At 36.2% G+C, this 27,029-nt stretch overlaps 1 protein-coding gene across 7 annotated transcripts in view; it reads left to right on the forward strand.

Annotated features, from left to right (window-relative positions):
• Positions 1-27,029, forward strand: part of TBC1D5 (TBC1 domain family member 5) — a 417,125-nt gene that overhangs the window by 201,856 nt on the left and 188,240 nt on the right. For 6 of the 7 annotated variants that reach the window (XM_014450492.2, XM_014450532.2, XM_023749459.1 and 3 more), the window contains one exon: positions 4,663-4,732. The exons of the other annotated variant lie outside the window; for it this stretch is intronic. In XM_014450492.2, coding sequence (XP_014305978.1) covers positions 4,663-4,732 — 70 coding nt within the window. The remainder of the gene's footprint in view (positions 1-4,662; positions 4,733-27,029) is intronic. 7 annotated transcript variants of the gene reach the window in all.

The following is a 27,029-nucleotide window of genomic DNA, read 5'->3' on the forward strand; positions in this document are numbered from 1 at the left end:
TTTTTTTTTTTTTTTTTTAGTTAGATGCAAAAGACATGAGTATCTTAAGTCCTTCAAAATAGAACAGATTTACACACTTATTTGCAAATATGATTGGTTCTGCCGCCCCTGGAACCTCCAGATACTAGGTTTTCATGCTAGGAACTGGTTTTCCTCTTCAGAACTGCTGCTGCACAGGGGAGGGGCTAAGCAAGGGCAAGTAAAAATACCATAAAGCTTTCAAGCTGCCTTTCTTAATTCATTGTTCATTTGTTCTTTTGTAAATCTTTCACTATTTTCCAGAGTTGTTCCAAAGTTGTTTTCAGTGCTTGCTTTCAATGTTTCTGAGGGAGGATAATTTGGAGTTGTGTATTCCACCACTCTGTTGATGTAACTGCTTTCTTTTTTAACGAATTCTATTAATGATTTAATAGGAATAACAACAATTTTATTTTCTTAAGTTAAAATTGTCCACTAGAAATTTACTTGTTTAAGATAGTTTCTATGCATTTCTGTTTTATATCTGGGTTTTTGTTATCTAAAAAATAATTTGAAAATATTACATAGAGAGCTAAATAAGACCATTAAATCATTAGAATGTAGATAGACAATAATAGAGAAAATGGAAACTTACTAAATACACAGATTTTCTGTATTTACTTGAGTGCTGGTTCTTAGACCTAATGAGTGGTCCTAGATTTTAGCATAAATAATTTGTCTGGAGAGATTGTTGTTTAACTGATTCCTGAAATGAATCAGTGTGGCTACTGTCTTCACAAATGATGCTGAGTCTTATGCTTTGCCTTGACCTGGTGTCAACATATGAATATACTTAATTCATAGATTTTTAGAAAATCATTACTTAAAATGGGATTGTAAATGTAACTAAAACTTTCCAGTTGTAATACCAGTTCATTTAAAAGACATAAAAGGTTTTATAGGTCTTTATACTAACATTTGTACCATCTTTTCCTGTCACAACTGAAATGTGGTTACCCATAGCTTTATTTTCAGTGTGAACCAGATCTTTTCCCCCCTCTTACTATTAAATATTCATCACACATACTTGGTGACATTTCTTTTACAATGCAGAGATAAACTCTTTTTATTATGTAATAGTTATCAGAATTCATACCTAGTGTAACGTGATACCTAAAATTTGATGTCTTTTAGATGTGTACCAAAGACACGATTGATTTCATGTGCTCATTCACAGCAATGTACTGGTTCTTTTTAACCTAACCTAGCTTAAAATCTCTGGTTCTCCTTTCATTAAGCAGATATTTGTGCATAAAAAGCACCATAGAATCTGTTGTAAACTTTCATTTAGTGTGATCTAACAGTGCACAGATAGATGCTATAAGTGCCCTTCACTAAACATGACTGCAGTAAGTGCTAAAACTGAGAAAGGAATTAGATTTTCATATTTTGAAATAAGTCAACACTATATTTTTGGTTTAATAAGTTAGATACAGGTGTATTAGAAATTACTAGTGAAAAATACTGTGCTCTCTGTATCCTCATATGAAATAAGCATTCTAATTGTGAATATTATGAACTCATTTTACAAACTTATCACTAACAAGAAATAAATGTGTTATATTAATTTCAAACTGTAATGGTCCCAAGTAATTAATGAACTATTTCTATAAATATATAATGTTGAACAATGTTATATTACATAGTAACACAATATGTATGTTATATATTGTATATAATTTATGCATTAAAAATTTACTCAGTTAATAAATCCAGATTATTTTATTGATTAGTTTATGTTAAATATTGAAATACCTTTAAAATCACAATTGTACTTTAAAAATTTACTTTATTGTTAATAAGCAAGTGAAAGGAAGCCTGTTATCTCAACATTTAAGTATTTGTGTTCTTTGATCATTTAAAGGTTTTTGTGTAAGATTACTTGAATAATGTATTTGTGTGTGTGTGTCTGTGAGAAAGAGAGAGAAAGAGTGTTCTAAAAACAACCTATGCATCCTTGTTAACAGTACTGCTTCTACCTGGTAACTTTGTTCTAGAATCAAGAACAACTAAAAACATTGTATTAAACTCTCTTGCACCCTCTGTTGTTATTTTTAGGGAACACTACACATACCTTCCCATGATTATTAGCATTAGACTTATTAAAATCCCTGATAAAGTTAATACTTAGTTTATTATACTTTACGTCAAAATTAGGTTGATAGTAAAGTAATATTTGTTTTTAATTCTTGTTATTTCTTGTGTTATAGATATGTTTTTATTGTAAAGCAGCTTAAAAATGAAAGATGAGCCTTTCTGTTTGTCTTTGATTTTTCCTACTAACGCCTCCAATGTTTCAAACAAATGAAAGTCTCCATAGGATATAGCACACTCTATATACAATTTTCCAGAATTACAAATTCTGTCTGTGTTTTTGTAAACCTTTCAATTGTCAGACAATATTCTTCCAAAATAAGAGTCTGGAATCGTCCATACTAAAATTAAGAATTTATAACTGTCAGGAACAGATGTTTTCATAAACATTTGCTATAATTAATTTCAACTAGAGGATTGAAGGAACAAAGCAGTTTTTCCCACTTCAAAACTTTATTGCCTTTTCCTCGTATAGCAAACTCTGAAACCTTTTCTCTAATATTGTTTAGAGAAACAATTGTACTCCTTATTTAGTATGTTTTTGAGAAAGAAAAACTGCCTTTTCCTCTTATTACCAGGCTTTGAAGTTACATTTAATGTGATATATTAATTTCAAAGCAGGTATAAAATGAAGAACACTTTTGTAATGTATTATGACAAAACCTAAGTTTGTTTTTTTTAAAACTATAAGTCTTAATTATTTGAAGGATTTTATGTTTGATCTGTAAATATCAGCAAAAGGCAAGAAATGTTCCATTGGTGAGATTTTATATATTTAAGTAATCATAATCTTTAATTTTAAAGAGAAAGAAGGCTCATATATTTCAATATATGATGTACTTATTCTATGCTGATTATAGAGTGTTTCACAGGAAATGTCTGCAAGCTGTTAAATAACATGTGTTGTAGGAAATTTTCATTTAGCAAGACAGAGACTAATTTTCCTTAACATTTTTTATTTATTGTAAAACTATTAATTTTTAAAGGAAATGAAGTATATTGAGTGAGTCAGTTTACAGTACCCATATTTTCAAAGATTTAACAAAGTATACCCAGCTAGAATGATCTTAACTGTTTTTGATTTATTTTCTTCTATTATAATTATCAACATTTTTGAGCCCTGTGATCCATTTTAGGATTTTTGTTTAATCGAAGAAATCTGAAAATATATTTTGAAAATACAGAGATAAAAGTACAAGTGGGCTCTGTCCGGTTCTCATCCTCCTAAAACTTGGGTGCAGCTGCAAAGATTTTGAAGAGAATCAGCATTCTTGACTAATCTGTCAACTATAAACTGTGTAAATAAAAATAGGTAGCTGTCATTAAAATTACATTTCAGCTTTCAATAACCATTTAATGAGTGGCATAATTATATAAGTATGGTACCTAAGTACTATACTCAATAATTAAAAATAATCTCATCTTTAAAGTGAAAGCTCTGTAATTACTATTTGACTTAACCAGGACCACTGTGATGATCTCCAGTGGCACCTTAGGTTGTTCAAAGTGGATTAAAAGTATAAATTAAAATTGGATGTATCAGTAAATTATTAAGCTTTAAATATCATAAAAATGAATATTACCTGATGTTTGGAAGTTACATTACAGGAATTAGGAGTATAAAATGTAATCAGATTCTAGTCTTCTTAATTTGTTTCTAAAAATAAATATGTTTTATAGTAGTATACTGTGGTTTCATAAAACTATACTTTGCAGTATGTATTTAAAAATTTAAACTATTAAAATAGTCAATAAGAATATGTATATTGTGGCATTGGTGAGCATTTTTAAACTCCTTTAGCAAATTTATTTTTATTCTATAATTTTAAACTGATAGGTATGAATTTGTTCTAAATCTGATTTTATGAGTATACCAGTTTCTTGAGAGAAAATGTGTTTTTTTCCCATAAATGTTTGATATTACCACATGAGGCAGAAATACTTTTCAAAGTTATTTTTTTCATTTTTTAAACTGCTGAACTTTTGCCCACAGTTAAAACCTAAAGCTTTGGGAAGAATATTAAGATGTATTTAAAGCTCACTAGAATACATTATTATTCACCACCTCCCAATTCTGCTTTCTGTTTTACTTCTGTGTTTACCAAATTTTTAGATAGGGTGAACTGGTGGCTGGAAACATTCCAGTTTTGCTCTCTGCCTGTTCTCTTTGACTGTGCCCAGTGATCAGGGAGGGTGACTTGGTCACTAACAAAAAGTTGCCCTTTGTTGATTAAGTGCTTTATAAATATTGGCTTGCCTGTGATGCATAAGAAGAAAATATCTGTACTGTACTTCATTTGTTCCTGTTAGCAGTCACTTTGTCAATATTCCTATCCAAGTTAGAAACAGTGGTGTTGGTTATTTCTTAGCATCAGTATAAATATTTGGCCTCATGGGCTCTGATTATAAAATACATTTGGGGGACGGATAAGGGGATATCCGCCTTTTGACCCAACATACTGCATAGGACTCTCACATAGTAGCTTTTCAACGGAAATATTCAGTTTTCTAATATCCATTATTTCAGTGTTTTTAAATTTTTTTTTCCAGGCGACTCAAATAAAAATGGAAGAAGAACAAGTTCTACTTTAGATTCTGATGGGACTTTTAATTCCTATAGGTAGGTGATGAATACATAGATATGTAATATTACAAGATAATGTACAAAATAACTAATCTTATGGGACTCTAACCTTACAGTAGTAAGGAACTACTACCTTTACTTTAAAATTATGACAAATGTAAAGAATATTAAGATATGATTGTTCTGCAGATTTATTGAGTAATGGAAAATGCAACATTCTTAATTCTTGAATGAATGGACTTATTGTAGATATCTGTTGTTAACCTATGTTAGGATAATTGGAATGAATATATGTGTAGTATTAAGCTTCATTATAATCCTTTTTTCCCCCCAGTATATCTTTGATAGTACTAAAGGCTTTTTTTTTTGGTTTAAGTTTTCGGCTAAAATGGAGAGTACTGTTTATGAGCAATGTAAAATGTATAGAGTATGAAATGTAATCTGTGGTTACATTAAGTGCTGTTTGTTAATATCCTGTTTGGCCTGTCAGCAAACAGGGTAGTTATGGTCTCAATTAGTGAATTTTAAAAAAGGATACACTAGTTAAGAAAATAAAGTATTTTATCTAGTCTTTTGTTAATACATATTCTCCTTTTAACTTGAATTTTCTGGAGTCTTTATGGAATTTGTACCTGCATAACAGAGAAACCTAGAAAGAAGAAAGAGGAAAGTATTTCCAGCAATATTGGAAAATTTATATAGTAAACTAAAATGATATAAGAACTAGGTTTACTTTTTGGGGAAAAAGTGCAGATTCAATAATAGTACATTTTGGCATTATAGATAGCAAAGCAGATTGTTGAATAAATAATTGGAGTACACTGTCCTTATGGTTAATTGGTTCTGATACTTGTGTAATGACACTATAAAATATATGCAAGAACCATTGTACGCTTGGAAACTCATTTGAATGTTAAGCTGTCATTCTTTTTATATAATAAATATGGAATTTATGCTTAGAATTTTTATATTTTTATTTGCATACATACTCTATATCCCTAATGGGAACTGTATTATTTGTTTCCTCAGATCCCAGGCAAGCTTTTAACATCTAGAGTAGGGACTAGTATACAGTAAGCACTTAATAAGAATATAGTAAATGTGAAATTTTTTACAATTGGTTTATGAATTCCAAAAAATGAGCTGGTAATTGAAACACTTGACATCTTTATTTTGTACCGGTTGGGGTCTGTATAAATAACCAGTTGCTCTAGTGTCATGGATACTACAAAAGGCTTGTGTTCCCACGGTATTCTAGAAGGTATTATCACAGCAGTCAAGCTCATATGTTGTCATTATATTTTCACGGTATCTGTCCTAGCTTATAAATGTTAGAATGCTCCAAATCCTTCTTTTAGTGCTGAAGTGTGATATAAACTTGGAATTTGACATATTAAGTAATAGGTAGAATCCTCTATCTGAACATGTTGTAGCTGATCACTCCAAATAAAAAGGAGAATATAAATGATAGTTAAGTAAAGATTCATGAGTTGGCATGTAACTGAGGAATGTTAATATGATAATTCATGTGAAATCTATGGTGGTGATATTATTAGATATAAATACAATAAAAAATAACCAAGACAAACGGGAAATAAAGATGTATTTCAAAGGAAGGAAAATCTATATGTATATAAATTTTGTTGGTGAAATATATTTTACATTACATTTATAGTTTAGCTAATTATTGTAAATAATGGACATAATGTAAAATTAAGAGAAATGTGTTAATGTGAATGCACAGTATTTGCAATTTATTGTCTTCTTGAATAGTTTGAAGATTAAAGGATCTTAGTTTTATTGAATGATAATTATATTTTGAAAATGAACTTCTAATGCAACTTTGCACAATAAATACTAGGTTGTTAACTAATATATTTTTAATCAATGCCTGTCAGTGTTGTAATGTTAGGATATTAATTTATTATTGTAATTAAAAAGGCAAGATAAAAAGCTCAGGTGGTACAGTATATAAAAACAAGCTTTTAATAGTTGGCAGGCCAGTGCTGTTATTAAATAGTATTATAGTATTTAAGGTGTGAAATGAATATTTTTCTATTCAGTAGGCAATAGTTCTTACAATATAATGAGCTTACTTGTGAATTTGACACTTGGGTTAAATGCAGAATTCATAGAAGCACAGCTCTGGGGTATATTTTCATATTAAGTCTAACTGATAAAACCAAGGAATTGTTGCAAAATCACAGTACAATGGCAACAGAATTGTCAGTAAAATTTACTTTTGAAAATGAAAATGATTTTTTTCCTGCCATCATAGCTCTTTTAAACTAACTAGAAATAGGTCATTGGAAAAATGTTAATATTCCAACCCTCAAACATCCTAACAATTCTACCTTTGTATATTGCTTAAAATGCCTCAGAAATCCTGACCTTCCTTCACAGCTAAATAGTTCTGGCTGTCAGCCTGGTATGAACACACTCAAGCTGCATATACTTGTGTCCAGGATAATGATCAGCCTTAGTTTGTCATCTGTTAAATGGATTCTGCCTTGTCACAGCTGTTTTAAAGACTGAGATAAAATGTATAAGATAAAGCTTTTGGAAAATCTAAAGGCAAAGCATGGCATCATTATTATTCTTTTATGCTTACCTCATGTAAATTGTCAACTTTGTAGCCTTAGTCCTCATTTAACCCTTTTATTGCATACTAGAGGCCCGGTGCACAAAAATTCATGCACTGGTGTGTGTGTGTGTGTGTGTGTGTGTGTGTGTGTGTGTGTGTTCCCTCAGCCCAGCCTGCCCCCTCTCACAGTCTGGGAGCCCTCAAGGGATGTCCTACTGATGTTATAAACAGCAGTCTGGCCTCCCTCTGCTCGAGGCGACCGGGAGGATCAGGGGAAGGCGCCGCCCCCAATACCCCGCTGCTGCTGCCTCAGCCCTCACTTCTTAGCACTGGCCCCGCCCCCTGCCCACTTGTGGGGGAGGCGATCTGTGGCCAGGCTGGTTGGGGGAGGGTCTGTGGGAGGTTGAGGCACCGCGGGTCGCACCCTGTCCAGCCTCTGGAGGCTCCGGACCGCAGCGCCACCTCCGCTCCCAGCGCCGCCTCTGCGGAAGGAGGGGCCCAGAAGGAGGGGCCGCGTGGCTGCCAGCCATTGGCCCTTGCAGCCGCTGCGGCTTTGTCCGGAAGGACATCTGGTCTAATTAGCATATTACCCTTTTATTAGTATAGATGCCGAGGTTTTATTAACTTTTGAATTGGTCACCTAAACCTATATTTTTCCATTGTTTCTTTTAATTTGGTCCTAAATTTTCAGATTCAAGAGGACACAGTCACCATTTTCTTATTGTTGTTGTTTTTTAAAAATATGTTTTTATTCATTTTATAGAGAGAGAGGAAGAAAGAGGGAGAGAGAGAAACATTAATTAGGTGCCTCCTGCATGTTCCTTACTGGGGACTGAGCCCCAAAACCTGGTCCTGTGCCCTGATTGGAAATCAAACTGGCGACCTCTCAGTGCATGGGATGACATTCAAGTCACATTGGCCAGAACTGTTGTTTTGTTTTGTTTTGTTTTGTTTTTGTTAGTAATATCTAAACACTGTGAGTTGGTTCAAATCCTGACTCCAAATACTTTGGAGACTTTGGACAAGTTTTAGCCTCACTTTCCTTATCTTTAAAATGGGAATAATAAAACACAGTTATGAGGAGTCAATGGGATAATGTCACGGGGTAAATGCTAAATTTCAAAATATTAACTGATTTTAGCTTGTCATCATTTTGGTAACAGAGAAATTTTTTATATGCTCCAATATAAAGATACCAAAAAGAAGACTTAAAAAAGATTTGTCTTACAGGAAAATAACTTTTGTCTGTTAGCAGAAAGCTAAGAACAAGCTTATTACCCTGAGGATTAAAACTCTCGATCTCTGATACACATTGCCTTTGTATAGCAAAATTGTACACATAGTAAAGATGAAAGGAAGATGTTTTACTATTAGTGTAAGTTCAGAGATGGATTTTTGGAATTTTGACAAAAAATTTTGAAATTTAAAATTGATGGACCCTAATCCATAGCTTTGTGCCTAAATGTTCATTGATTTGTTTTTCATAGGCTAGGAGTTTTTCTTGGTGTTTGTGTCTTTTCTTGTTTTGCTTCATTGATTCAAGATAGAGTATAGCTGCATTTAACTCCTAAGGCACCAGTATGATTGCCATCTGATGACTGGGTAATAGACTAGATCTTGTTTTGGAAGTTTTTGTTAAAAATTGATTGCATATGTCCTAAGTAATTGAGAAGATATTATTGCTTTATGCTTTAGATCTTGTAATTTTGGGAGGAGACCAGTTTTAATGTTTTCTGTCAGATGATATGAGCTTTCCATTTTCCTTATAAAACCATTAAAACTGAGAGACCCCTTGCTGCGTATGAAAGAAAAGTAGTTTGCTGATTAACAGTTTGCAATAGATGTTTAACTAAGTGACTGTAGCACGAGGCCACATGATAGAAGGAATACTCTCTCACTACCACCCTGCCCCCTTTTCCCAAGGGCAGCTGACCTTCTCCTCTGCAAAGAGGCAAGCCCCTTGCCATCATATATGACTACAGACTATTACATTAATCTGTTTAGCTGTAGTACCAGCTGCTTGCATGTTTTTAATTAGCATATCAGGTGGTATAACAGTGACCTATGAAATAAACTGAAGGTGAACATTTTAAAATGTTCTTTTTTATGTTATGTTCTAAATATCTTTATTGATCAAATTATAACTCTCTACAAAGGTTCATGGGAAGTCTATATGGTTTTTGAGGCATTGTAATGCTTTTTAAAAGTATGTCATAATTCCAATATAGGAAATAACTTCATTTTTGTCTCATTAGATGGTATTGATATAGCCACAAATATTTGTTAAAATTCATTAGTTTAATAGTCAATTTGTTAGAGAAAACTCAGTCCAGTTATTGGTATTCTCTGGGAAACTCAAAGTAATGCTTCATTTTCAGACATTGTCTTGGCATTCTATAAGTAGCATAGGTTAGAATATAAACCATTGTAGATTATTTTAAAATAAATTTGTATATTTAACTCTGATTTTCTAAACTCTGTCTATACATATATACATACATATATAGTATGACTAGTAAATCATCTAGCCTACCTTAATTATTTTCAAATTTTAATTTCACATGGTGCCATTTCTGAGTATATTTTCTCAAGCTGTGCTGTTAGGAAAAATGTACTATCTTTTGGATATTGACAATTGGAAAATTTTCCAACAATACTTTGTCAATGCAATGTTGATTCCATGAGACACAGTTTAAAATAATAACAACTAATGGTTGTTCAGTTATGTCAGAGCCAATAAACAAAGACTGTAATAATTTAGTTAGAAACCCTGGTATTGAAATAAAAAAACAATGGTATTTAGATACGAAAGAATTTCATATGTGTATCTTTTGCATTAATAAATCCTACAACTGGGATAGTAAGATAACTTGAGACTTGAAAAATGTATAAACACCTTAAAAACTTATAAACAATACATTATTTATGTCTTTAAGAAATATTCATACTTTTTGGATTCTAATCTTTCTCTCTAAAGCAGTGGTTCTAAACCTTCCTAATGCCGCGACCCTTTAATTCAGTTTGTGGTGACCCCCAATTTCATTGTTACAAATTGAACATAATTAAAGCATAGTGATTAATCACAAAAACAATATGTAATTATATATGTGTTTTCCGATGGTCTTAGGCGACCCCTGTGAAAGGGTCGTTCGACCCCCAAAGGGGTCGTGGCCCACAGGTTGAGAACCGCTGCTCTGAAGAAATACTATATTTCGTATTTCAAAAGAACTTTTGTTGAAGAAATAAAGGGAATTTTCCCCCTTTCTATATTTTCTTAACTTTGTCTAAAGTGATGGGTATATAATTTTTTAATAGTGATCAGAGCTTCCAGAGTTGCCTCCCTTTTTCAACTGAGTATGTTCCATATCCCACAGAGTCAAAGCTGTTTAAGTGGGTAAAAAGTTTTTTAAAATTTACTTGGGTTATTTTTTATAATCTAATAGTCAAGTCTTTTCCTAAATAAGGAAAAAATATGTTAATTTGAACTTTAGTCATTGAGTAAATTTTAAAAATTAGTCTTCATGTTGTATCACAAATATTTTTATATATCATCTTTACATGTAATAAGCAATTTGGGAGGAAGTGGGAAACATTCTTCCATCACTTACATTTATTTTTGGTATAATACCTTTTTCCACCATTTAATAGGTAAGAATGTCATATGTCTCTTGAAATGACAATGAAGTAATGATTCAAAATATTAGAGTAGAGATCATAGAGCCAAAGCATACTTTAGATTTAAAATTCAGAAATCTGGGTTCTAGTTCATTCTTAGTGTGATATAAATTTGTTAATCTGGTATTTTTAAGAGTATGAAGTCATAGAATCATTTGACTTACTGAAAGTTGTACTGTATTAGTTTGTTTAAGCTGCTATAAGAAAATACCAGAGACTGAGTAGTTTATAAAGAACAGAAATTTATATCTCATAATTCTGGGGGCTGGGAAGCTTAGCAATGAAGGTGCTGGCTGAGAGCCCACATCCTGGTTCCCACACAGTCTTTTCACTGTGTTCTCACAAGGTGGGAGAGCTCTCTAAGGACTTCTTTTGTAAGAGCACCAACCTCAGAGCCCTAGATGACTTAATCATCTCCCAAAGGCCCCACCTCCAGACAGCATCACATTGTGTGTTAGGATTCAATATATGAATTGGTGTTGGGAGAGGAAGCACACTCAGCCCACAGCATATATTAAAGCACTTAGGACCAACTTGAATTCCCATCCCACTCCACCACCTCTTCCCCTCTTAAGTTCCTAAGGCTTGCCATTTTAATTATTTTTTTCCAGGGCATCATAGCTTAGTAAGTAGATGAGAAAGGAGGGCCTAGACTTAAGATTTCTTTTCTGATTCTTAGAGCATTGCTTTTCTCATGTTAATGTGCTGCCTTTATTTGCTTGAGAATCTATACAATTATGTGACATAAACTCTTTTAAGTTCTTAAGAATAAATACATGATTTAGGGAAATAATTTGGAAAAAGCACACAGATAGAAATAAGGCTCTACCACTACTGACCACCACTTACTGACCACCATTTATTGCCTGTGCGACCTTAAGCAAGGTAATTAACTTCTCTGATTCCTAGTAACCTCATTTGTGAAATTGTAATGTTAGCAGTTCCTGTATCACAGAGCAGCAGTTTTCAACCTTTTTCATCTCATAGCACAATAAACTAATTACTAAAATTCTACGATATACCAAAAATATGTTTTTGCTGATCTGACAAAAAAAAAAAGGTATAATTTTGATCATTCACACCAGGCAGCTATTGTTGTGTTGGCTGTTGTCAGTGCCTCTGATTGGTTCGCTGTTGCATATTTAAAAAATTCTGGTGGCACATTGGTGTGCCTCTTGCCACTCACCAGGGTACCATAGCACAGCAGTTGAAAATCCCTGTCATAGAATTATAGGGCACAAACCTAGAAATGTGTAGAACACCAGGCCCAGTCACTTAATACATAAAAGGAAACAAATACTAGTTTCATCATCTTTCTTTCTGTCTTTTCTAAAATTTTAATTTGAATCAAGTTTTCACCTAACAGAGTTGTCTTTTGTCTCAGAAAAGTTTTTGGTTTTTTTTGTGTGTTTTTTTTCGGAAAAGTATTGTTAAAATTCTATTCAGTTCTAAGGTGGCAGTAAATGATATTTAAGAATAAAATCTACACTTACCTATAAAAGATCAGATCTACAGATAGCTATAGTAATCTACAGGTTATATAAGAGGAAGTTTTATAAAACCCTCTAGAGATGTGGTGCACAAAATTCATGCAGAGGGGAGGTGTCCCTCAGCCCGGCCTGCGCCCTCTTGCAATCCGCGACCCCTCAGGTAGGGTCCCTAGGCCTGGCTGGCTATCAGGGCTTTCCTTCCCCTGGCTGCCAGCAACTGGCCCCACCCCTGCTGCTGCCACTGCTTGCCATCTGTGTGGCTCTGCTCCCCTCCCCCGCCACTGGTCGCCTCCCTCTGAGGGGCGATTGCTGGCCGGCCCCTCACAGTGTCACTGGCCAGTGGCCTGGGTCTCCCTCTGTGGCTGCCAGTGGGGTAGCCTTGGCCTCCCCCCATGATCGATCACCCTGCCGGCTGGTGGCCTGGGCCTCCCTCTTTGGGGCAATCGATCTCAGAACACCCCCCACCCCATCGATCGCCCACAGAGTGTGACCTGGGCCTCCCTATGCGAGGCAATCCTGGGGCAATGGGCCCCCCAACCAATCGCATCGCACCCACCTTGGCCAGCCTGGCACCAGTGCATGTCATAGCATGGTCGTCCGGAAGGTCATCCGGACGGTTGGTCGTTCTGCTATTCGGTTGTTTGGACAATTTGCATATTACCCTTTTATTATTATAGATACTGTCATTTAGCCTCACAATCTCATTATTTCTTTTTTCTTATTTCCGTATTTGCTCAAGTAGCACCACAACATTTATAGTTAAATTATAATTTCAAAAAACACAAAATGTGTAACCTTAACATTTTCAAGAAACCAAAATCAGGATATTACCTTTTATTCTTATTTCTATAATGGAGCCGCATTTGAGAGAAAACATGAAAATCACATTTGAGTGATGAATACATCTTCTTGAAGTAACTTTATTATTTTTTATGATAGTGGAATTCGTCAATATCTATGCATCTCTATAATATACAATCTTCCTGAACTAATTATTGATCACTTAAGGCTCTGGAAATATGTCACTTTCTATTTAAATAATTAACTGGTTTGTTTTCATGTACAGTCATGCATCGAATAATGACGTTTTGGTCAATGACAAGCTACATATAGATGATAATAGAGCTAAAAAATTCCTATTGCCTTGTGACATCTCAGACATCATAGTATAAGGTAGCAGTTCTCAACCTGTGGGTCACGCACAATGAAAATACATCCTGCATATCAGATATTTACATTACGATTCATAACAGTAGCAAAATTACAGTTATGAAGTAGCAACGAAAATAATTTTATGGTTGGGGGTCACCACAACATGAGGAACTGTATTAAAGGGTCACGACATTAGGAAGGTTGAGAACCACTGGAAGGCATTACTCACGTGTTTGTGGTGATGCTGGTGTCAGCAAACCTGATGAGCTGCCAGTTGTATAAAAGTATATCACATACAGTTATGTACATAACATAATATTTGATAATGATCATAAGTGACTGTGTTATTGGTTTATGCATTTACTCTACTATGCTTTTTATCATTTTTTAGAGTGTTTTCTTTCTGCTTATAAAGCAAAGTTTGCTGTAAAACAGTATACTGTGTTACCCTGGCAGCAACCTCATACATCTCATTTATTACACTTTTTCATTGCATCATTTTCTCTGGTGCTTGATTCAATCTCATTTTGTTTATTCATTGTGACCCCCAAGCATGCAAAATTCACTGCTAATGTTGCCAATAAGAGGCCACGGTGAGTGATTGTCCTGAAAACGAAATTAAAAGTGACTAAGGACTGGGAAGGTGAAAAATTAGTGATGGTTATTGCTTGTCAGTCAGGTAAGCCTCATTTTGTCATAGCTGTGATCTTGAAGAACAAGAACAAAGTGATGGAAGCTGTTAAAGATCTGCTTCATTGAAGGCAATGGGACTAACAAAATTCAAGAAGGGCCCCTATCAGACATGGAGAAACCTCTAACAACCTGTATGGAAGACCAGACACAGAAGAGTATCTCTCAGGACCATGATGATCATGGCCAAAGCAAAAGGTTTGTTTGCAATGTTGAAAGAAAAGGCTGAACCTGGCTAGGATTTTGAAATTACTGCTAGTTCTGGATGTTTTACAATTCAAGAATCCATACTCATTACATAATATGAAATGAGTTTTGAGTCTGTGGGTGCTGATGTGAAGGCAGATGAAGAATTTTTGGAAATTCTAGAAAAGCTGATTGAAGAGCAAAATCACTTGACAGAGCAAATATTCAATATGGATAAAATCTCCCTAATCTGGAAACTGGAGGCCTGAAAGGACTCTCATAAGAAGGCCAAGTCAATGCCAATTTCAGGGCTTTAATGGACAGGATAACAATCTTGCTTGGGGGCAATGTTGCAAGTTCTCTGGTACAGTGAGGATCCAGGGCCTTCAAGCATATCAATACACACACTGTCAGTTTACAGGAGCAGTGAGAAGTCATGGATGACCCAACTTCTCTTCCAAAATGCCATCCTGAATTGCTGTGCCAGTGAAATGGAGAAATACTGTTTGGGGAATGGCATACCTTTCAAGATTTTGCTGATTGTTGATAATGCTCCTGCACTTCCTCTTTTTATTGATGATCTTTGTCCTAATGTCAAGGTGGTGTTTCTCCCTCCAAACACCACCTCTATGATCCAACCAATGGATCAAGGAGTTATAGCAGCTTTTGAGGCCTACTCCCTGAGAGGAGGACCTTTGTCCAGGCTATTACTGCAACTGAGGAAGACTCTGAGAAGACACTGATGCATTGCTGAAGGATTTGGAAGGATTACAATATCTGTAACTGCAGCAAGAACTTTGCTTGGGCTTGAAGTGATGTTTCCAAGGCATGTATGAATGGTATCTGGAAGAAGATACTCAGAAGTTTGTCTATGACTTCAGAGGATTTGCCAAGGATAAGTAGTTTGTAAAAATCAACAGGGCAAACAATGTCAAGGCTGACATTGAGGAGCTCCTAAAGATGGTTCCTGAGGAATTGACTAATAAGTTATTGGAACCAGAACAGAAACTCATAGCTGAAGAAGATGTAAGAGAAAAGGAAACTGCAAGAGAAGAAAAAGAACCCCCAAGAAAATTCACAGTAAAGGGTTTAGTAGAAGCTTTTGCAGACCTCAGCAGGCTCCTTAAAAAGTTTTAAAACATGATCCCAAACACTGAAAGGTTTTCATTATTAGGGAGGAATGTTTATAGTGGGTTATCTGCTTATAAGTATATCTGTGATGACAAAGAGAGACAAACGAACTAAACCACTATGGACATATTTCTGAAAAAGTAATACCTCCTCAAGAAGTGCCTCAGGCTGGTCCTTCAGGAGGTATTCCAGAAGAAGGCATTCTGTCATAGGAGATGAAAGCTCCATGCATGCGATTGTTCCTGAGACCTTCCAGTGGGACAAGATAGAGAGCTGGAAGACCATGATATTGATTCTGACCCAGTATAGGCCTAGGCTGCTATGTGTGATTGTCTTAGTTTTTAACAAAACATTTTAAAAGGTAAAAAAAAATTCAATAGAAAAAAAGCTTATAGAAAAGGATATAAAGAAAGAAGAGCCCTGGCCAGGTGGTAATTGATTGGACATCATCCTGTATACCAAAAAGGTTGTGGGTTCCATCCCTGGTCGGGGCACATACGGAAGGCAACTTATCAGTGTTTCTCTCTCACATTGAAGTTCCTCTCTTTCTCTCCCTTCCTCTCTCTCTAAAACCAATAAGCATATCCTCAGATGATAATTAAAAACAAAAACAGAAAGAAAAAGAGAAAATATATTTTTGTACAAAAGTGCAATATGTGTTTTAAGCTAAGTATTATTAAAAAAGTCAAAGGGTTAAAAAAAATAAAAGTTTATAAAGTAAAAATGTTATAGTAAGCTAAGCTTATTATTGAATAAAGAAATAGATATATTTAGAAACTTGGTGCATCCTAAGTGTGTGATGCTTACAAAGTCTACAGTAGTGTACAGTATGGCCTTCACATTCACTCCTCACCCACTCCCTGACTCACCCAGAGTTAGTGCAAGCTCCATTCATGGTAAGTGCCCGATGCAGGTGTACCATTTTTTACCTTTTATACTGTATTTTTACGGTACCTTTTCAGTGTTTAGATATGTTTAAATACACAAATACTGTTGTGTTAAAATTGCCTACAGTGTTTTTAGGATAATAAAATGCTGCACAGTTTTGTAGTCTATGAGCAATGGCTGTGCCATCTATTCTAGGTGTATAGTAGCCTCAACCATCTTGGTTTGTGTAAGTGCACTCTATGATGTTTGCACAATGAGAAAATTGTCTGAGGATTCATTTCTCAGAACATCGCCCCATCATTAAGTGATGCATGACTGTATAGCCTTAAATTAACATCACCCAAACTGACTTGAGTATTCATATTACAGTTTGAGTTCCTTTCCTTCATAAACCTCTTCAAGCCCTTTTTATTACCTGTAGCCAGGCTTTAGGGGAAATTTTTTTCATATTTATTTATTTACATTGTCAGCTGCAAGCTGCACTCATCTAAAGACTGTGTAAATGTTTATCTTTGAAAAGACAGGCATACATTTGAAACATGAGGCTAAGCTTCTCTCAGTCAGTAAGCACTGAGGTCCCTTCCCCTGGACATGCTTCTGTCTTCTAGTAGGAATGTGCCCACTGTCAACTTTTGTAGTGAATTTGTTATATATATTAGCATGTGCTCTTTTTAGGTATGGTAGTGAAACAGAAAAAATCAATTAAATATTTGGTTCGTGATGTTGAAGTGTGTTGCTGGATCTATAATTTGAGAAAAAAATGCATAGGATTAGGGTTGAAACTTGGAAAGTTATAAGTCTTTTGAAACATTTTACAAATAGCTTACTAAATTGTTAGCTCTATGTAATGCTTCATATCTGATTTTTATTTGTAACTTTCAAAGATATAGTTTTAAGGATGAACTTTTCATTGAATATTTTATTAGAAATTGATATTCAATATTTGTCTATTTTTTATATCAGATTACCTTGCCTTTTGGGGGGAAATAACAGTGGTTAATAATCCAATTTTTCATTTTATTTTTAACCCAGAGCTTTTAAAAGTGTTTCTTTGATATGTTTATATCTGCTATGTTTATATCTTTTGTTTATTCGCTTGTTTGTTTTGTTCAAGAGAGGTAACATATTTCAATCATTCTGCAAATCTTTATTGTACACTCATTATAGGCAAGCCAGTGTGCTAAACCGCCAACACCAAGACCCAAAGAGGAATAAAACACAGACCCTGCCCCTGGTGTCCTTATGGTCTAGGGGAGACAAACATGGAACCAACTAACTTAGATAATGATGTGTTGTAAAGGGAGCATTTTACCAAGAGCAGGGGGATACCAGATGGGGTAATTAGAACTGAGAGGTGGGGGCTGGGGACAGGATAATATGTTTACTGGACATTCTAGGACAGCAGTTTTCTGGGGTGAAGAATATGAAAAAAGACAATCTTCATTTTCTACTCTTTAGCAATGCAGTTTTTTTTTGCATTATTAGAATGGATGAATTTGATTGGCCTTACATTTTTTCAATGACAAAATTATGCCCTTATCTGTAAAGACAGCTAAAATGACCCACAACATGGCTATTTACATATATTTGTTCCATTGTGGAGACATTGTTACTTTGCTGAACTGCTCTTTATACAGTATTCAAGTTTAAGGTTTCAGTATATCATAGATGTTTGGTATATTTGAATCAAACATAATAAATGTAACTGGGTGTTAATAATGTGTCTTTAAATCCCACAAAATTAAATGAAATACTTGATAATGATAAAATTGAGAATGAAAATTATATGCCTAGAAATATGGGGAAAATCTATAGAGCAGCTATGGGGTAGAATAAGAAATAGCCTGCTAATGAGGGAGTATTTGAAATGTAAAAGACGTCTTGGTATAATCTGAACATATGGACATTGTTTTCATTCCATGATTATAGATACAATGTTCTGAGAAAGATATAGAAGTAGTTCAGTCTGCTTGACATACCCTTGAATACTCTCAATCTACTCACTCAGTTTAGGAAAGTCATTATGATGACATGCCCAGGTCTCTCAATCAATTGGAAGTAAATCAGGATAGTTGAACAGCATCTCCTAACTCTCTTTCCAGGTTTTCAATGTGCTTCTAGATCTTCAAGTTCTCTTGAGCATGAGAGCTCTACTATCATTGAACCAGGCACAGACCTCTCATTATTTGGATTTTGTACCATCCATAATAATCCTATCGAATAATAGACAAACATGGTAATTGACCGTAACTTTGCTACACCCCCATTGGCTAATCAGTGTGATATGCAAATTAACCGCCAACAAAGATGGCAGCTAATTTGCATACTGCAGGCAGGGCGGGACAGCGCCATCCAGCCTGCCCCGCCACCATCTAGGCCTGCTATTCGCGACCCGGGGCAGTGGGGCGGGACAGCGCCATCCCGCCTGCCCTGCCGCCATCCTGGCCTGCTATCTGCGACCCGGGGCAGCGGGCGTCCGTGTGTGACCCAACCCGGGGTGGCCAGGCGGGGCAGCAGCAATCGGCTGGCCTGCCCAGGCGTCCCGTGTGCAACCCAACCCGGGGCGGCACCCCAACCCCCGGATCGGCCCTGCCGTGTGCATGACCCGGGGAGGCGGGGCAGGCACCGAGGAATCGGGCCTGCCATCTGCCACCTGGGGAGCGGGCCTAAGCCAGCAGATGGTTATCTCCCAAGGGGTCCCAGACTGTGAGAGGGCACAAGTGGGGCTGAGGGACCCCCCCCACCCCCCTCCCCCGCCAGTGCACAAATATTTGTGCACCGGGCCTCTAGTAGGTTTATAATCTCCCACGGAACTACTGTTGTTTGCTTGCCACTCCCTACCTTACCACTGGGCCCCACCCAGAGCCTGCCTCTCTCCTTTGTATTCTGACTGTGTAGGTTGAAGAGGGACTGTTTTTCCACATGAGAGATCTGTAAGAGGGTGGAGAGAGTGGAGTAGAATCTATATATATAAAAGCCTAAGTGACTGTAGCTATGACGCACAATGATCACCTGGGAGCAGACACTCAATGCACAGGCATGGAAACATGGAACAGACTGATGAATCTCAGGGGGAAGGGGGATAGGTAGGAAGAGATTAACCAAAGATCTTATATGCATACTAGAGGCCCAGTGCACAGATTTGTGCATCGGTGGGGTCCCTCGGCCTGGCCTGTGGGGATCAGGCCAAAACTGGCTGTCCGACATCCCCTGAGGAGTCCCAGATTGCGAGAGGGCCCAGGCTAGGTTGAGGAACCCCACCAGTGCACGAATCTGTGCACCAGGCCTCTAGTAAATAAATAAAACCAGAGTGGTCTGTTAACATTTTTAACGCTGCTCCCATTCCTGTTTCTGCCACTGCCACCTGGGTTGTTGAAGGACCCTAGAGAAGGAACCCCAGCCTTTCCATCTCTAGATGCCATTGCTAATCCTACTCTTTAAAGACTCTGTAGCAAAATGAGAATTTTCTTCATGGTGCCAACTTTAAGTTTTATAATAGCATTCCATAATATAAAGTTGTTACTTATGGAGACATCTCTTTGGTTCATAGAGATGTCTGTGGTCATATAATTAAATTTTTGTGGCATGCATTTGGAATCTGAATTACTGAATATATGGATAATAGAATAGCAAATAACAAAAGGCCTTTTTGTGAAGTCATGACAAGATTTGGGTCCTTTTGAAGTAGGTGAACTTTCAAATAATAAAAAATTTCAGCAATGGAGAATACTTCTGCCTAACACAGGAATTTTTATGACACACAATTTAATTTGGGCTAAGAGGTCATGAGAAAATGTTTCATCTTCCCCTATGATGCAGAGCAACTGTTTTAAAATATCAGTAATAAAACTATTCCTCCTACTGTTCTAGCCTTCATGGGAAACAGTGCAGACTCGGTAGGTCTCCATAGCCCTGGTTTCTTTGTTTCAGTGTTTTCCCCAGCCCTCCCTCCTCCTGCCCAAAACCAGTATTAAGAAAAAGGATTCTGCGCCCCCCGCCCCCATTTCTTTGGATATATAACAACACATCTAGGGGTCAAATTTCTAATAACTTCAACCAACTAGAATATAATCAGAATCTCAGAAACATTTGGAGAATATTAAAATGTCCAAAAAGTTTATTGAAGAATGTTTAGTCACAGGAGGGCTCTTTCAGCCCTTACTCTGCTTCCACTTAGCTTTATTTCTTTTTTTTTCTTAATTAAAAAGATTATGATAGTTTATGATATTGAAGTGAAGCTAGAATGTATAACAGTTTAACATCTAGTTTGTTGTCTTTATTTATTATTTTTAAAATATATTTTATTGATTTTTTACAGAGAGGAAGGGAGAGGGATAGAGAGCTAGAAACATCGATGAGAGAGAAACATTGATCAGCTGCCTCCTGCACACTCCCCACTGGGGATGTGCCCGCAACCAAGGTACAGCCCTTGACCGGAATCGAACCCGGGACCCTTGAGTCCGCAGGCCGAAGCTCTATCCACTGAGCCAAACCGGTCAGGGCTGTCTTTATTTTTTATAAATAAAATTGAGCAAATGATAAACCTGTAGAGATTTAGAATTTCTAAAAACTAATTATGTAAACATTATACAAATTGGGAGCTGATCACTTGGTTTTATAAATGTTTTGATACTCTCAAAATTTTTTGTTGAGAAAAAAAAAAGTCATACATTGGCCTTTCATCATGCTGGGTAAATGAGGTGTGGAGTTTTAATTAATTAATTAATTAATACATTTGTTCCTTTGTTTAGTAGAGGCCCGGTGCACAAAATTCATACACGGGTAGGGTCCCTAGGCCTGGCCGGTGATCAGGGCCGATTTGGGCCTTCCAGCTGCTGGCCATGGCCTTCCTTTCCCCGGCTGCCTGCCAGGGCCTTCCTTCCCCCGGCTGCTGGCTTCCTTCCTTCCTTCATTCCGTGCCGCCCCCTGATGGTCAGCACACAATATAGTGAGCGGTCGAACTCCTGGTCGGTCGAATTCCTGAGGGGACAATTTGCATATTAGCCTTTCATTATATAGGATTTTTTCTGAGTGTTTTTAAAATTGTTGACAGTATTATAAATGTCCCCCATTTCCCTTCCTTTGCCCCCCCACCCAGCCCCCCACCCCTCCTCATGCCTTTACCACACTATTGTCTGTGAAGCCTGGAGATTTTTAAATTAGTGAGGAGTTTTTTTTGAAATTATAATCCAGTGAGATTTTCTAGTAGGCCTTGGGTATGGATATTTCCTTACCTTTTCAGAGGCCCATGTGAAGTATTTTCCCAGACACATTAATCCAAACAAATTATAAACTACATATTAACCAGAAACTAAAGTTTATCTTATGAACCATTTATCTTCATTTAAAATGACCATTTCCTGGATCTTTGAACCAGTCTGTTGTTGAGGATGGTTATATTAGGCTCGTGATTCACTATTGATAATTTTTGATAACTTATAGATGTATCACTGTCATTATTAAAGATGTGCTTTCCCAACTTCTTCATGTATGTGAATGGAAGAAGAGGGAAGTGGGACTAAGCAAGGGGCAGTGGTGGTAGAGACAGAAACACAGACCAGGAGAGGCAATGAGATAGAGACTTTTTGACTAAAATAACTTATTACATCTATATCTGATCTTACTAGTAGCACCTTTTACTTATAATTAAGTATATATTGTGTTACATCCCTTATGGAATTACCTTGATTTTCAACCACTTATATTATTTAACTTCTAACACGTGTCTTCTTAACCCAACAGCACTATGTGTGAGTATGTATCGTGTATTTTTACTGTTTATATCCTTTGAACCTTTATAGTTGTTATTTTAAAGATTGAATATATATATGAATGGTTCATCATCCTTAAAATACTTTGAGTTTTGCTGCCCAATATGAGGACCAGTAGCCACAAGATACTATATAAATGTATGTTTAAATGAAATAAAATAAAATATGTGGTTCTTCAGTTGCACTAGTCATATTGGACAGTCAGATATAGAACATTTCTGTCATCTCAGAAAGTTCTGTTGGATGGTGCTGATCTACAGGATATCGAATAAATGGGGGATTCAGTTAAAATATACATTTTAACCTTTTTAAGATAAGTATTTCAAGCATATATTTATTTCTATAGGCGCAAAACTCTGTAAGTCAACACAGTCTTGGAAAACATACTTTAAGAGATAAAATAGAGTTTTAATAAGATATCTGATTTTGCTAAATAAATGCCTGTTTCTAAATTACTGGAAAATAATTGGTTCTAAATTCTGTATTTCCCTTACAGTATTGCTTACATTATAGAATGTGTGCCAAATTCTTCATCATACAGAAAGTTAGATATCAAGCTCATGCTAATTACCACAAATCTCAAGCTAAGTGAGGTGGGTGGGGAATGGGAAGAGGGAGGGAAGGTCTGCAGGGAGGTGGCTGGAGAAAGGGATTTTTCCTTATCCTATATAATAAAGAGCTAATAGGCTAATTAGACCAAACAGCAGAACAACCATCCAGATGACCTTCCAGATGACCTTCAGGACGAAGCCGGGCTGCGAGGGCGAGCCCCTTGCACAAATTTCGTGCATCAGGCCTCTAATCACTGAACAATATTCCATTGTTTAAATGTTCCACAGTTTATTTACTCATTCATCTGCTAAAAGACATCTTTGTTGCTTCCAAGTTTGGGCAATCCTATATAATATGCAAATCGACCAAATGGTGGAACAACTGGTTGCTATGACATGCACTGACCACCAGGAGGTAGACACTCAACACAGGAGCTGCCCCCTGATGGTCAGTGTGCTCCCACAGGGAGAGCACACTCAGCCAGAAGCCAGGCTCATGGCTGGCAAGCACAGCGGGGGTGGCGGGAGCCTTTCCTGCCTCCACAGCAGCACTAAGTTGTCAGTTGGACATCCCCCGAGGGCTCCCAGAATGTGAGAGGGCACAGGCGGGGCTGAAGGACCCCCACAAAGTGCACGAATTTCATGCATCGGGCCTTTAGTTAATTATATAAGAAACATCAGTAAACCATGGAATATAAAAGGTATTCATTCCAGACAATTTCATAGACATTGTCTGGTATAGGATCCCTTTATCACCTCATTTCTAAATGCTGATCCTTTGATTATGTGTCTTTATTATGTACTTAATTTTTATAATCATATGATATAGCTTTATTTGATACATTTTTCTAAATAATGTTTGTTGAGTTTACCTACTTTAACATGACCCTGAATTAGAAGCTCTTAAAACATTTTGAAGAAAACAATACATGTTTTATTTAAAAAATAATAATATTCTATCTAACAGTCCAAAACTGTTGCTACTCAGTTCTTTATGTCCTTGTGGATATAGAGGTGGAGGCTCAAGATTTCTCAATTCAATGTTAAGTCCAAACCTGAATCAAAACATCATCATTAGTTACTTTTAACAACTGAGCTATTATTGCCTTTGTTTCAAGGGAGCCTCGTCACATGAGAACACATTTCACCTAGACACAGAAGAAATTCATTTTAAGCTTATGAGCAATTGTGCATTCTGGTTTTTTATATATAAGTGCTATGTCCTGATGTTTCATTATGGAGGAAAAAAGCTTTAAGTAAAAGTAAGTTTTAAAAAATTCCTGATACAGGAAGCGAAAAAGCCAGTAGACTTTCTAATTGCCTTTTAGAATCTCTGAGTTCCCTCATTACCTGTGATTTAAGCTAAAAATGAGGTAATTATAGATAACATCAGTGTTTATCTGGTTGATCTTGGCACCTGCAGTCCTAATGTTGTAACTTACCCAGATCTGGTGCCACACTGCAGTCTGATGCCGACATACCTAATTTACGCTTCTCACATTCCCATTGATTTTTATTTTAGATGTTCCTTGTTCTATTTGAATAGCATTTTTAAAATCATACCTTTAAAATGTTATAAAGTTACATACTCTTACATGGAGTATTGGAATTATAGCACAGTCCTTCATTAATAGAAATCTTCCACTATGTTTCTAGACAGATTAGAAACAGATTACAAGTTTATTGTTTCCTTTTTCCTATACATTTGATAAAGCAAATGTGATAAAAACTAATAGGGCAATTTTTCAAATATTGGCATGCACTTTAGGATTAAAAAATTGTATAAATCTTTTTGCATCAGGTTAACTTTTTTTATCTTCAAATATTTTCTACTCATCTAACTCTGAGTTTATCCTGCTTCAAGATCAACTTCATCCTGCCCTTGCCTTGAGTTTTACGATTATTCTAGTCAAATATAAAAAATGATGATCATGGTTGACTGGCCAACCATAGAGGCTATTTAACAACACATCAGTTATCTGGGGGTCATCTTTAAGGACGCCTCTAGCACACTTCCCCCTTAGGACACTTCCAAGAAACATGTGTCCACCCTCCTTCCTGTTCCCCAGAGATAATCCCTTCTCTGCTCTCAGCAAAAAACAAAGTAAAAAACAAAGTAGCTTCTCTAAACCAAGTATTGAAGATTCTAAGAGCTAGCTAGACTTTATGTCAGCGGTTCTCAACATGTGGGTCGCGACCCCTTTGAGGGTCGAATGACCCTTTCACAGGGGTCGCCTAAGACCATCGGAAAACACATATATAATTACATATGGTTTTTGTGATTAATCACTATGCATTAATTATGTTCAATTTGTAACAATGAAAATACATCCTGCATATCAGATATTTACATTACGATTCATAACAGTAGCAAAATTACAGTTATGAAGTAACAACGAAAATAATTTTATGGTTGGGGGTCACCACAACATGAGGAACTGTATTAAAGGGTTGCGCCATTTGGAAGGTTGAGAACCACTGCTCTATGTAGTCTCTGCACTCTTTCAATTATTGTAGTCATTTGAGCCCCTAGAGACATTCTCCCTTGTCCAAATAATGCCCGAAAATGGAGTAGAAGCCATCATATAAAATATACAGTATAAGATGTATTCTCTAGCGTTATCACCATTTGGGACAATTCAGAAATTTTCTAGTCCAGAATTGCCACATAATTAAGTCACTTATGCATTATTTAGGTTACAAAAGTATTTAAATAATTATATTTGGAAGGCTTTAACTAGTTTCATATTAATTTTATGTTCAAAGCTTGGGAAAATACTACCTTAAAATACATAATTAGAAATAGTACCTTATGATCATCAGCTGTATTTTTATTCTCTGCATACTCGAGTTGATCTCCATGTTTAAAAAAACTATTGCAGGAGGCTTAACTACCTAAGTTGGTCTTAGAGGGAAGGCAGCAACTGCTGCTGTAGAAGTTGATTTCATTTACTTAGAAATGATTGCAGTGCTCACGGCCAACATTTTTAATTAGTAACAACGTTCTTGAGGAGGACAAAGGTAGGCTCAGAATCCTTCTCAACACAATGCTTCCAAGGCAGCCACTACTAATTCATTAACATTGGCATGAAAAAGGAAACCAGCTTATCTCTGCCTCTCTCTGCTGAGATGCTGGTTATGTTTTCAGGGACCCAGTGCCTGCAAGGCAGAGTAATTGCCACTAGATGGCAATAGTGCTATGTCAAGAGAGTCCTCAAGGCCCAAGTCTCTAATGGCCCAGCGGTTCTCAACCTGTGGGTCGCAACCATCGGAAAACACATATAGCATATCAGATATTTACATTATGATTCATAACAGTAGCAAAATTACAGTTATGAAGTAGCAACACAAATAATTTTATGGTTGGGGGTCACCACAACATGAAGAACTGTATTAAAGGGTCACGGCATTAGGAAGGTTGAGAACCACTGCATCTGTTCCATTTGAGGCTTTTACAAATATAAATGTTCTTGGAAGTCCATAACCACCCACAGCAGTTGTTGACTTACCTTCTCAGTGCAACTGGTGACAACTTTTCTCTATACCCTTGTATTTGATGTTAAAAAAACTAAAAATCTAAGGAAGAAAGTATAAGGGCACACTAATATCTTGCCTTGTTGCCACGGGCAGTTTTTGTCTTGGATATCTGGAGTATCATGTTCCCTGTAGTAGTGTTTTCCATGTTATTCCAGGAAGATGCTCAAGCTAATTCTCATTCCTTTTTTCTATTGACAACATATTTGATTTTTCTGAGTCTTAGTTTTCTCATTTATAAAGAGGATTAAATATAGTTACCCTAGGAGGGTTGTTTAGAGGTTAAAAGTGATAATATCTAGCCCTGGCTGGGTGGCTAAGTTGGTTGGAGTATTGTCCCATTCACCAAAAGGTCTCAGGTTCGATCCCCCGTCAGGGCACCTATGGAAGGCAACCAATTGATGTTTCTCTCTCTCTTCCTCTCTAAAAATCAATAAAAACATATCCTCAGGTGATGATTTTTAAAAAGGTGATATATCTAAAATCTTATATATTATGACATAGGTGGATTTTAAGCATTTTAATGACATCATTGCCAGATTTTTGCTATTACAGTAACAGTATATATACTAATGGTATATGACAGAGTTTAGCAACTACCTTTTATTTTTTATTAATTAAACTGAAAAATTCCACCTCTGGCTCCTCAGTACCTACACTTCTTTTTCCAAGTCCGGTAGT

The sequence above is a fragment of the Myotis lucifugus genome, unplaced genomic scaffold (assembly GCF_000147115.1).
Source record: "Myotis lucifugus unplaced genomic scaffold, Myoluc2.0 scaffold_8, whole genome shotgun sequence".
NCBI classification, from domain to species: domain Eukaryota; kingdom Metazoa; phylum Chordata; class Mammalia; order Chiroptera; family Vespertilionidae; genus Myotis; species Myotis lucifugus.